Source organism: Anolis sagrei, chromosome 1 (genome assembly GCF_037176765.1).
Source record: "Anolis sagrei isolate rAnoSag1 chromosome 1, rAnoSag1.mat, whole genome shotgun sequence".
NCBI lineage: Eukaryota > Metazoa > Chordata > Lepidosauria > Squamata > Dactyloidae > Anolis > Anolis sagrei.
In genome coordinates this window covers 102,552,388-102,566,513 of record NC_090021.1, presented here as the reverse complement: position 1 = coordinate 102,566,513, position 14,126 = coordinate 102,552,388, and the positions used below count along the sequence as shown (strand labels likewise).

At 39.1% G+C, this 14,126-nt stretch overlaps 1 protein-coding gene across 3 annotated transcripts in view; it reads right to left on the bottom strand.

Moving 5' to 3' along the window:
* Positions 1-14,126, bottom strand: part of EPHA7 (EPH receptor A7) — a 201,667-nt gene that overhangs the window by 175,327 nt on the left and 12,214 nt on the right. For all 3 annotated transcript variants that reach the window (XM_060753046.2, XM_060753047.2, XM_060753048.2), the window contains exon 3: positions 12,844-13,513. In XM_060753046.2, the coding sequence (XP_060609029.1) occupies positions 12,844-13,513 (670 nt within the window). The remainder of the gene's footprint in view (positions 1-12,843; positions 13,514-14,126) is intronic.

Sequence of the window (14,126 nt, the reverse complement as noted above, 5' to 3'; positions counted from 1 at the left end):
CAAAAGTCCCATGGCGATCAGCGAGTGGCGACGGGGGCAGGACTGTAAAATCTGGAAGCCCCTAGTCACAGACTGGCACATGGGCGGTGGGTACAGACTCAGTCGTTCTACCTCTAGGTCCGAGGCAGTTGAGTAGTTCAGCAGCTGTATCCGCGACTGAGCAGCCCTTTTTAGGACCCACTCTGCTCACCCCACACGGGGAGGGGGCTAGAAAAGGTGCCCTAAACATAGTCTGCCTCTCTTATCCCTGACTGGAATGCCACGCCCAGTGGGGTCACCACCCTGCGGCCAAAAAGAAAAATGAACTTCGGAACATGGAACGTATGGACACTGATGGACAACAGTGACAGTGAACGCCCCGAACGCAGAACTGCCATCATTGCAAGGGAGCTGGGATACTTTAACTTTGACATAGCAGCCCTTCAGGAGACCCGGAGAGCAGGAGAGGGACAGCTGAAGGAAGAAAAAGGAGGCTACACCTTCTTCTGGAAGGGACTGCCCAAAGAAGACCAAAGAATGCACGGAGTTGGCTTTGCTATAAGAAATGATCTGATGAAACATCTGTCCGAAGCACCAACTGGCATCAACGAACGACTCTCCACCCTCCGAACTGATCTTGCCAAAAACCAACGGGCAACCATCATAAGTGCCTATGCACCAACACTAGACGCTGATGAAGACATCAAGGAGAAATTCTACTGTCAGCTGGACACCGTCCTATCGGGGATACCTAAGAAGGACAAAATCATCCTCCTGAGGGACTTCAATGCAAGAGTCGGGCGAGACTTCGACCTGTGGCCAGGCACCATAGGAAAAGACGGGGTTGGAAACTCGAATGGCATCCTGCTTCTCACCAAATGTGCGGAGCACAACCTTGTCATCACCAACACGCTCTTCCGCCAGAAAAACAAGTTCAAGACATCATGGAAGTACCCCCGGTCAAAGCACTGGCACCTCTTAGACTATGTAATCACATGCGCCAGAGATTGCCGTGACGTGCTCCTCACAAGAGCCATGACAGGTGCTAACGACTGCTGGACCGACCACAGGCTAATCCGATCCATGATGGCTATCAAGATCGCCCCCAAGAGCAGACTCCAAGGAAGAAAGACAAGGCGCAAAATGAACACCCAAGCCCTTCAGGAGCCCTCCAGACGAGCCCATCTCCAAAAAGCACTCAAGGACGATCTACCCACAGTACACCCCGAAAATGTTGAGGAACATTGGAATAAACTGAAGACCTCCATCATCCAAGCCTGCGAAGAAACTATTGGATACCAAGCCAAGAAACATCAAGATTGGTTTGACGAAAATGACATCGAGATCCAACAGCTAATTGACAAGAAAAGGAAAGCCTTCCAAGCATGGCAGAGAGACATCAAATGTGCTGCTAAGAAAAAGATCTATGCCAGTGCAAAAGCTGAAGTCCAAAGAAGGGCAAGAGAACTCAAGAACATCTGGTGGACAAAGAAGGCTGAAGAAATCCAACACCTGGCAGATACCCATAATGCTCAAGGATTCTTCAAAGCAAAAAATAATAATATTTTTATTATTATTATTTTTTTCTATATATTTTTTTTTATAATTTTTTTCTTCTATTTTTTCTCTATAACTTTCCAACTGTTCTATCTTCTTTTAATGTTCCCCCTCTTTCGTTGTATTTGAAATACCTTAATAAAAATTATACTTAAAAAAAAAAGGATTCTTCAAAGCCACAAAGGTCATCTATGGACCAAGAAACCATGGCATACAGCCTCTACGCTCATCAGACGGAACCAAACTCCTGAAGGACCAAAAGTCAATTGCACTACGTTGGAAAGAACACTACCAAAGCCTCCAAAGTGTGGGTGACTGAGAAAATCCCAGCAGACTTCAAGGATGCCACCATCATCACCCTCTTCAAAAAAGGGGAAAGAACAGACTGCGGAAACTATCGAGGTATCTCCCTTCTAACCTCCGCTGGGAAAATCCTCGCAAGAATCCTTGCAAACCGCCTTCTGCCCCTCTCAGAAGACACCCTCCCAGAATCCCAGAACGGCTTCCGCCCCTCCAGAGGAACCGTGGACATGATCTTCACTGCACGACAGCTCCAAGAAAAATGCAGAGAACAAAATCAACCTCTGTACATGGCATTCATCGACCTTGCAAAGGCATTCGACACAGTGAATCGCAGCGCTCTCTGGACCATCCTCCAAAAAATCAGGTGCCCAAGCAAATTTGTGAACATCCTGTGGCTCCTCCATGATGACATGATGGCAACAGTCTTGGACAGCAATGGCTCCCAAAGTGACCTATTTAAGGTGGAATCAGGTGTCAAACAGGGATGTGTTATTGCTCCAACTTTATTCTCCATCTTCATTTCTATACTTCACCTTGTTGATGGAAAGCTTCCCGCCGGAGTGGAAATCATCTATCGGACAGATGGCAAGCTGTTTAACCTCAGCAGACTGAAAGCCAAAACCAAAGTTACAACAACATGTGTTATAGAACTCCAGTATGCTGATGACAATGTCGTCTGTGCGCATACAGAAGACCTACAAGCCACTCTCAACACCTTTGCAGAAGCATACACGAAGCTTGGCCTGTCACTGAACATCGAGAAAACCAAAGTGCTGACCAGCAGTCACCAGCCATCCCCTCTCCAATGCCAGAGATACAGCTTAATGGTGTAACATTAGAAAACGTTGACCATTTCTGCTAACTTGGCAGCCACCTCTCCACCAAAGTCAACATCAACGCCGAAATACAACACTGCCTGAGCTCTGCAAGTGCAGCATTTTCCCGAATGAAGCAGAGAGTGTTTGAGGACCGGGACATCCATAGGGATACCAAGGTGCTTGTCTATAAAGCTATTGTCCTCCCAACCCTGCTATATGCCTGTGAAACGTGGACTGTCTACAGACGTCACATGCAGCTCCTGGAACGATTCCATCGGCGCTGTCTCTGGAAAATCCTGCAAATCTCCTGGGATGACAAGCGGACAAACGTCAGTGTGCTGGAAGAAGCAAAGACCACCAGCATTGAAGCGATGGTCCTCCGCCATCAACTCCGCTGGGCCAGCCACGTTGTCCGGATGCCTGACCACCATTTCCCAAAGCAGTTGCTCTACTCTGAACTTAAGAATGGAAAACGGAACGTCGGTGGACAGGAAAAGAGATTTAAAGATGGGCTCAAAGCCAACCTTAAAAATTCTGGCATAGACACTGAGAACTGGGAAGCCCTGGCCCTTTAGCGCTCCAGCTGGAGGTCAGCTGTGACCAGCAGTGCTGCAGAATTCGAGGAGGCACGAGTGGAGGGTGAAAGAGAGAAGCGTGCCAGGAGGAAGGCGCGTCAAGTCAACCCCAATCGGGACCGCCTCCCACCTGGAAACCAATGCCCTCACTGTGGAAGAAAATGCAGAGCAAGAATAGGGCTCCACAGCCACATACGGACCCACAAGGAAACCCATGATGGAAGACCATCTTACTCATCCAACGACGGATCGCCTAAGTAAAGTAAGTAACAAAGTGGAATCCACGACATGCGAGTGTGGAGAAGATACAACCTACTGCAATGCAACCTGAGCCCTGCCACATGCATAATGGAGGACCTTCTTGCAGCAATACCAGAGGCACTCCAAGTGGCCAGCTACTGGTCAAAGGACATTTAATAGAATACCAAGTCTGCAAACTTTGTGTTTTGTTTGTTTGTTTGTTTTTAAAGCAATACAACTGTTTTGGTTTGCTCCTGACACGGTAAATAAATAAATGATCAGAAATTGTGGGAGTTAGAGGCGCAAATAGCTGAAGTTTGAGAATGTCTGTTATATACTCATATACTAATCTAAGAAATTTAGTTTAAAAAAACAACCAAAAAAACTGAGTCGACTTATCCATGAGCCAGTGGGCACATTTACACTGACCACTGAGGTCAGTATGAGGTCATATCAGTCATTTGGCAGCAAAACATCACACCAGGCTAACCCAAGGGAAGGCAGCCTTAACATGGTACTCCCCAGGTTAAGCTAACTGAGGGGAAAGCTCAAATCCTGAACCAGGATTCAGGTTCCCCCCAGAGTTCCTAACCGGCACTGGCCACAGCTATCTTGGCAGCCATCCCAGAATCCACATTTTGAGTCTCAATAACACAGATCAAGCAAAGTATCTAGCAGGTTTATGAAATCGATAAAATAAAATTTCAAAAGTCATTACAAAATTAGGGTGCACTGGCATTTTGTTTATGAAGTGTTTCTAAAGTTAATCACTGAAACTTTAATTACTATAATGAAAATAACAAAATGTTGTTACTTTTTATTATAGTAATTGCACAAGGGGGGCTCCTTTCTCCCTCGGATTTACAGCTATTGGGTTGAAACTTGCTACAGTGGTAGATTACATTTACCACCATTAGGCCATTAAGTTTCAGAATGTTTAACTTATTCATGGATATTTGGGAGATTTTCAAAGTTTTTATAAACAACATTTGTTTTTTAAAAAAACTACAAGAGCTATCTTCTTGAATTTTCTATACAATGACACAAGATCACAGAGAATCATTCCCCCAACTTTCGGAAATATTCATACATACATCATACATTGGACCAGATGGTTGTTATAGTGGAAATGCCTTTATGATTGGATAACTAATGTTGTTTTAATGCATTGCATTGTATGATTTGATTTTGCTTTTATAATTGTAATTATTGCAGCATCGAATCGTTGCCACTGTTAGCCGCTCTGAGTCCCCCTGTGCGGTAGAAATGCTGTAAATAAATGAAATAAATAAATACTGATTTTAGGGAATTTTAAAAGTTTTGATAAAAACTTTTTTTAAAGCCACAACAGCTATCTCATTGAAAGTCTTTCGTATTTAACCAAAAGAACTTCCATTTAGGGATTTCTTCCCAGCCAAGCACAGGAATCTGATGCTGAGCAGAATTTTGGGAAAAGTAGTTTAGGGCAGGGCCTTTTGAATTCTTTGGCACAGGACTCCACACCTTCCCAAACCACATTTCCCAGAATTCTGTGCTTTCTTTCCCAGTGAATTCTGCTTTCTCCCTCCTGGTTCCCTCTCAATTAATTGAAAAATGAAAGACAGCCTGTTTGGCCTTACTTTGCTTCCTTGTTCTGAAAATGAAACTGACTTTAGGAGGCAAATGAAAAAGTATTGGGTAAGTTTTGATTCTTAAGTTTTTGGCATGAGCAATGCCTGTGTATTGGATAATGTGTTGTAAGTACAAATTTAATGAATTTGATATGAAAAATTGCACATCCCTAGTATCTAGTAAAATTAGGCATGCTTATGCCCATCAGGTTTTCTTTTAAATTAACAGATTTTTAGTATGCTTCTGAAAAGAAAATTATTCTATTTTGCTTCTGATGTGTATAATGCTTGACAGTGCAAGCAAAAAAAAGAGTTCTGCTTTAGGGACTTACAATCTACACATTGACAGTAGGAGAGGGAAAGAGAAATGGTATGAAAGGATAATTATAAGCTAATTTATTTGGTTAATCCTTTGTCTACAACAGAACATGTAATGTAGGTTTTGTGGTTGAAAAACTCATTAAATGTATACATAGCAATTTGTATTAAGCAAAGGCAACCTTACCAAAGAAACTGAACAGTGTTATCTATTCAAACATCTCTTATTTAAGTTATAATTTATGCACTTTCAATAGAGGTTGCAAACAATTATCAAACATAAGATACTTTCTAAAACTGGTTTTAAAGGAATGGGATAATTTGAGGCTTTCATCAACAAGAAGTAATTTAGGAACAGTTCTTCTGCATAGAAAGGATTAATTACTAGATCCCATCCACTGTTATTAATACCACTAAATATGCACTGGTTTCATAGACCTTCAATCCTAAATTAAGTTAAGATTGTGCATTTATAAATTATCTGTTCAAAATAACTTTTGTTGATTGCTGTCGCTTCATACAAAACAGAGATGCAATTCCATCTTTCATTTTCTCTTTGGATCTCCAAAGTTCATTAAAAGAATGGGTGCTTTTGTAGATAGTAAAGTGATTTTCACCAATTAATTCTCCATCCAGGAGAATCCTACCACATCTCTTATACTACTTTCCAGGATCCACCAATTTCTGAAACAAATTTGTTGCAAGAAGCAGGGGAAAAGTTGAACCTACAGAAGTCATTTGTTTTTCTGACAGAGCCTCTGTTGCAGAAGGAAGGCTTCAATCAGCAATTCAGGAAATACACAAAAAATTAAATGTGGACATATATATATATATATATATATATATATATATATATATATATATATATATATAACAATAAAACTCAACTTATTGGTAAAAAATAAGGACCTTTATCCATGAGTAAAGAATTAGATGTGGAATATTTTATCTAATTCAACTCTTGTGTCAACTATGTATTACTCTGAAAAGGGACAGAAAGTATTCTTACATAATGCTTTCATGTGTATGTTTTATCTGCTACCTGTATTCAAATAATGGAATATCTGTTTGATTACTGCTGCTATTATCATGTGATAGGAAATATTTCTGTACGTAAATAGACTTATGTGTAGAATGCTGATTTTCTTAATCTGTTTTGTCTATTATTATGATTATATTTTCAAAACTGCCTATATATGATGTGTTTTGAGCTCAGGCTCCTAGCAGGCTAACAGACCATAAATAAAAGTTTTGTTGAATTAATGACTGGGGTGAAAACAAGCATGTCTGTCTACATACGTATCCATCTTTGCTATGGTCCATCTAAACCTTAATGAACTGGCTGGTTATGTCTTTGTGTCCAAACATACCATGGATCCTTGGTACCCACTGGGTTTTGATTCACCGATCTCCCATGAATACCAAAATGCATGGATGCTCAAGTTCCATTGTATACAATGGCACAGTAAAATTGTGTTCCTTATATATTGAAGGGGGTGGTTAAAAATATTTTCAATCCATGGATGATGGGATCTGTGAATTAAAGAGGGTCAGTTGAACATCGACACACACTGGGACATCACACTCCGTGGGTCTTAAATTCATTTAACACCATCTTCACTTCAATAATGAGCAATTATAAGCCAAGTGGAATTATTTAGCTGTCTTACATGGAGCTACATTTAGTCTGTGCATCCAAAAATCATTTGTGATTGAACTGAAATTATCACTTGGTCTCGCTGTCTGCAACAAGTGCATGATGTTACCAGCAACTATAGCTTGATGGAATAAATCCAGTTCACACAGCATGGATATGGAGTGATTTATTATAACAAGGTTTCAGCAGCCACTCCTAGACAAAGAGCCTGCATTTTTAAACCACCAAACCTATACAGTCTGTAATGGCAAAATCCACTCCTCTTGTCACTATTAGCAAGGACAGGCAAGCAGTATTTTCTAACACAAGCACACTATTACAAAATCAGATCTTCACACCACACACTAGGTTTGTCTCTTCATGTCTATATAAAGTAGACTAAATGAGCACAAACAAGCTTACATGAGCTTAATACAAATAACTAACAACTAAGTCCAAAAAATATGCACTGCTGCTTCTTTGAGGACCAGGCTGTAGTACCAATAATACTGCAATCCACAACTACTTTTTCTGCTATTAATTTCTTAAAATGGCAATTTTGTGCCATTAATTTAATAAAATAATACAAAAGAATTGCCATTATAGTTGCATTTGCTGTTGTTCTGCATTTGTTGCTGTTCCACATTAGTTTGAAATAATTTAATTCCTAATTTTTCAAGTTTAAGAACTACAAGTATGAAGATTGTATCTGTTTTAATCAACCAGGCTGCATTCCAGTTTGAGAAATACACAAGAAAGGGAAAACGTTACAAGCATGTATTATTCATGCTAAAAGTGAGGGAACAATAATTGATTTTTACACTATTGGCTTAAGTGGCAATAAATATACAAGTGGCTTGAGGCCCAGATAAAGATCAAAGAGGGCACAATTTCCATGGTTTCTCAGGTAAAATGAGGCTGTATTAGAATGCTTAAGGTAATCAATACAAGTCGACTGACAGCTGGGTGAATGTTAGTGCATGACTCCATCTTTCTCTTGCACATGAGCTTTGGAATGTTTTGCCCAACTGCACAAATATTTGCCAGGAATCCACTCTAATTTCATCTGTGGTTTTAGTATCAATAAAGCATCACAAAAAGTGCAAAGCTATCTACAAAAGCTCATACTAAAGGAAACTAGTTATTCTCAAAAGGTTGTTGTTTCTGGTGTTGTATGCCTTCAAATTGTTTCTAACCTATGAAAGATGTTAAATAAAGAGAAAGTGATGTCATTAGCACTCTAGTAGGTTATATATAAATTCAAGGGTATCTACTATAACAGAAATCTTAAGTGGCAGTGAGGATAGAAAGAAGCTGCCTGCACAGCTCACACTAGGAGGGGAGCAGTAACCTTTTGGGTTTTGTTTAGAATTTTGGGGGCTGTCTGGTAGCTTGGTGAGAATTTATTTTGTTGTCGTGGCTGTAAGATATTCTGCAATGAAAGCAATGGGGCTAGGGCACAGGAATTTGTTAGACTACTCCCAAAATAAAACAGCTGTAGGACCTGCTGCTGAAGTCCTTTGGTGGATCAAAGCGCCTGTGAGGGGGAATAAAAATCTGTGTGTGCTCCAGGCCACAACGTTCCAATTAGGGGCACTATGTCACTGTCAAAGGTAGTCTTTCACCCACAAGCAGAACCAGGGCAATGGATTAAGTTAAGACTCCCTAATAGCAAAAAGCTTTTCGGTTGATAGAAGGCCACCTATTCCAATCTGACCACCTACCCTCACTTTAGCTCTGTTAATTGCATTGCTCTGTAGATCAGGTTTTGAAAATATGTTCCATTAAGAATAGTTCGATACCATATAACATCACGTTGCACTGTTATGTACTGAAGAGGAATCCAGTGTAATACAAAACCATGCAATGCAAAACCACACATACGTCTCCTTTGAATGCTTCAGATGACTATTTTATAATGTTATGAGGGATTTAAAAAGAAGAGTAAATCAGTTTTGCTTGTACTGGAAGTCTGAATTTACAGACACAATGTCAAATTAATTTTCATATATTACTTCAACCACACCGAGGACTTCCCACCATATGAAATATTATATAGCTGTGTGTGAGCAAATGGATATTATTTTCACTTTTTAAATAATATACAACATATGGAATGTGGATTATATCAGCACCTCTCAGTTCCTTAGCCACAGAATTTTTTTTAACTTGAATATAGTTTTTCTAAAGAAACATATATTATACACCACAATGACAATTTAGCTGGTGCACAACTTCTCTCCTAGAGTGTTCTGCCACAGCTAAAATGGTTTCCATATTATGCAGGAGAAACATATGGAAATATCCCAAAAGGTTCTATAGTAACAGAATGCAAATGTTGTTGCATTTTCATGAAACAACATTAGCTAAACTTGTTTGTTTAGCTAAATGATGAACCAACAAGTATACAGTAATCTATTGACAAGAGTTTTATCTAGTACTTGAATAAATGTCTCATTCTATTTTAAGAGAAGAATGATCTGGCTGGCTGCTCAGAAGTGACATTGCCAGCAAGGCTTCACCAGAAGCCCAGAAGAGGACAGGGCACCACTGCCAATGCCCAGCCAGCCCTATGAATTGCAAAACAGATTTGAGTAGCTTCCACATTGGTATGTAAGGACTCCTTGTGGTATATCCAAAACAGCTTAAAACAGACTACAATGGAGTATTTCACTTGGTGTAGATGCAGTCTGGGGCTCTATAACCAGCTGACTTTTTTTTCAGCCATATCCCCTTTCCTCTACGAGATCGTCATGAAAAGATATTTTGATCAAGATCTGACTTAGGAATAAGAGCATGGCTAGAAGGAAACCAGAAGAAGATAAAGATAGAAAGGATCCCTTCGCAGCTGACATAGTTTACTTTAACATGTCTATTCACATGCATGTGTATATATACAAACCCATTTTGAACTGATGTTTTGTCTGATACAGATATGTTGACTTAGATCATTGTTTGTCATCAAGATAAAGTAGTCCCCACCACAAAATAATCAGAATTTTCTCCCGCTCATCCCAATATCCAAGATATTTTCATTTTGCCCCTCCACCCTACAAATTGCATCATCATTCATTGGACAGTATTAGCTTAACCTTTGTTAGGGTGATCTAAAATGTCAAAATCCGTCTTAATTAATATGGTGCAACTGTAGTCAAACCATTCTCTCTCCCTGATTTCTCTTAACAAGAACTGCAGCACTTTTACATTTACAGCTCACTCTTATGCATGTTTACCCATATGTAGGTTTCACTGTATGGGGTGTTTATGATTCCAGCCTTAGAATATAAATGACAATTGAAAGCTTTTAGAAAGCCAATAGGCAAATATTAATAAAATAGGAAAAAATAATAAAAGATAAGGTTATAAGTGGCTATTATGTATGATGAACGTTTTTATTACCTCATGTATTAGAGGCGATAAGCTTACCAAAGCCAACCACTGGGAACACAAGCAACAGGGTGTAGCTGTGTTCATGTTCTGCTTGTGGTCTCCCTAAAGACAAAGAGTGAGTAAAAATGCTGAGACTAGATGAGGATTTCAGACTGATTCATTAGCGAACAATCTGAAGCACACTTTGATACATACCATTTTAGTCAAATCGATCAGACGTGCTTCCCTTAAAGAGCCAATTAATTGAGTGCCGGTGTGCCAGCATATGAAGTAAAGTAGAAGCAAACATTACAAGTGAATAGACTCAATCAAGTAAGTGTAGTCCCTAAATTTCCAAGACCTGAGCAGGTTGTTGTTAACAGGATGACTTGGAGGTCTTTCACACATATGTTCACCATTAATTGAAGTCTACTTGATGGCAATTTACAGCTAAAGCTCTCAGACCTTATCTATCCCCCCAAGTAGTACCTTTGAATTAATACCTGATAGTACATTGTTTTTGCGGGAAGGAAGGAAACCTTTAAAACGATTAAATCCACAGGCTAAAAAGTCATGTATCAATTTTCCTTCTGTTTAATATACTACAAAGCTTGGCAGCAACAAAATAGCCAATTGCATTAATGTTACAGTGTTTATTTTCTGCCAAAGTGAGGATATCACTCTTCCAAGTCACTACAGTACATTGTTGATTGGTAATGGTTTCACAGAAGATATACTAACCAGTAGGAGATTATTAAACATCAAACAGCATACATTTTTAATAGGTAGCGACCAATCATGTCCCAGTTTTCCACACATGTGGATCATTGGGAAGTACAGCTACATTTTGAAACAAAATATAGTTTTTTTCAAAGAAGAAGAGCCCACCCAATAGAAAAACAACCCATATAATATGAAAGCATTGATCATTTCCATTGTAGCTATTCTCTTAGGAGTTCCTTTGGCAGCAGGCCAAACATGAGGAGTGTTAGTGCAAAATGAGCACAGACGCGTAAGCCCAAGTAAATTTTTAATTTAATTTAATTTGTAAGTCACTCTGAGTGCCTTTATGGATGAAGAACAGAGTATAAATAAATACTATAAATAAAATAAATAATAAACAATAAGTGTCTGAATGTCACTGAAATCTAAAATTCTATTGTCGAAAGCTTTCATGGCCAGAATCACTGATTTGTTTTAGGTTTTTTAGGCTGTAGGCCATATATGACCTCACAACCTCTGAGGATGCCTGCCATAGATGCAGGCGAAACGTCAGGAGAGAATGCTTCTAGAACATGGCCATATAGCCCGAAAAACCTACAACAACCATCTAAAATTATAATCCTGTTCAATGAACAATTTACTTGAATTCTAATTACCATCCTTTAAATTTCTGAACAGTCTTTAAGCTTCTAAGTCTCCAAAATATTTCTGAAAACGGCACAAGAGTAGCAGCAATCATAATTATTGTTACTACTTCTGCCTTCATCCTTTTTGATCATCCCCAAGTTAACTTTATAAAGGTCAAAGTCAATTTTCATAATGTGATTTGATGGACACAAAGTACTTCTTTCTAGTAGAACAAGTACTCTTGATTTATTTGCATGGGTAGCTTTCACATTACAATTGTTAATGAGCTTTCCCTTGAACTCTCCTGCGTAAGATCTTATTCCTTCTCTCTTCTTTCTGAAAGATTTGCTCAGTCCTGCAAAGATCCAGTGTCAATATCATTTCAGCACTAAGTCTACTTCTGTTAAACCTACAGGAAAATGCAATGTAGGAAAAGTTCTAGAAACTTTCCTGATAAATCAAACTTTGTAATCCTTTACTTGGTTCTAAAGAAAAGTGTGGTGGAAACTTTTTTCTCTTTCTGAACATCAGCCAATTCTGTGTCCTCAAACTGTGTTTCCACTGTCTATCAGCTATGCTATAGATTTCTGGTTTTAGGCATGTACGTTTCCTGTAACTAAGGGCCCGTCCAGACGGGCCCTATACCCCGGGATCCAATCTCAGGTCTGTCTGGAAGGGCCCCAAGTGACATAATAAGCAACAAATAATCCGCAAACAAACTGAGGGTTATTTGTTGCCTTCTGTACAAGCTATGACTTCATCAAGCATATCCTGTATAACCATTAAGAAAGGAGTTTCTTCTTTAGCTTATTTCTTGTAAATGTCATGTGTATCTGCATTTACTCTGTTGGTGCAACACTGTCAGGGAAGGTAAACAGTTTAATAGCCTTGCAAAACACAACATCCAATTGTTGATGACCTAACTCTGAAAGCAATTGATTTACATCAGTTAGTAGGAAACATAGAAATCCTCAGCTCATGGAACTTGAATTAAACAATACAACACTTTCAGGAAAAGAACATTTTAAAGAGAGAGAATAACAGAAGATATTGATAAGAAAAATACATAAAGTATGTTTTCTACTTACGTTCACATGTGTCACCTTTTTGCTGGAAACCAGCTTTGCAGATACACTTTCCAATAGGTACTAACCATTCTCCCTCCGCACTACAGTGCATTCTAGGAGAGTTCTCAGCCTCTTCTTCTGCACTGTTGACACAAGTTCCGCGGACCTCAACTAGGGAGGAGAACTCTGACCCAGTCACTGTATCTGGAAAAATAGCTAAGTTCTCAATAATGGACCAGCACTTCTTGTAGTATACTTTGACAGAAACCAAAGCAATGCAGGCACCTACATCCTGAAATGCAAGGTAGAATCCTTTTTTGGACAGAGGTCCAATCTCTCTCACCTCTGTATTAAGTTTCATTTTTCTCTCCCCAAGGTCACCTTGGGTAAAACTTTCATCGGCTGCAATAGTATCTATTTTTACATACAGGTTTTCTCTGATGCTCCTGCCAGTGTCATAGTCTGTTTCATAATAATGCAAGTTGAAAGTTTCTTTACATGTTCCCAGGACTCCAGGAAGACTATTACAATCCCTCAGAGTAAATTTTAGTTCTACAAAAATCCTTTGTGCATTGCCTTTTGGGATCCAGTTAGTCCGTAGCCAGTTATTCTGATTAGGCTCCATGACTTGGCATACCTGGTATGTTCGTATAGGTGTGTAGTTTTCATCCAGTCCACTAATTTCTTCCCACTAAAACACACAAAAAACAGTAACTTATATTACTGTATTGTCAGGCACATGCATACAGGAATATTTTAAAATACAGTGATTTTCCTGATGGTGATATTAATGATTCAACTACATTTCTATGCCAGCTTTCTCACAAAAAGTTCAAAGTGGCATACATGGCTCTCATGATGGCCACTTTATCGTTACATCTGTGTTACAGGTCAGGTTAAGAAAAATAATTGGCCTAAGGTCACCCAGGGAGTTTTACAACTCAGTGGGTAGTTGATCTTCGAAGTTACCATCTAACAGTACACCAAATAGAACCATCATCAATCTTACCCAAAACATAATAAATTCAGAAAGTTTAATTGGAAAAACAGAAGTATAATGATGAAAACTGAAGTCCACTTCAGTCATGACCTCAGCAGGAGACCTTATCTTTTTGCCAAATCTTTAATATGGGAATAATAATATTTGTCTATCTAAAGACTGAAAGATCATGTCTGCAATGCAGTTTCCATTAAACCCAGCTCTATACTGATTCACTTCCATTTCTGGTTAACCTAGATTTGTTAAAATCAAAGATAAATTTGTCATGTATTCCACAAACTATGAACTATGTTTTAATAACTAA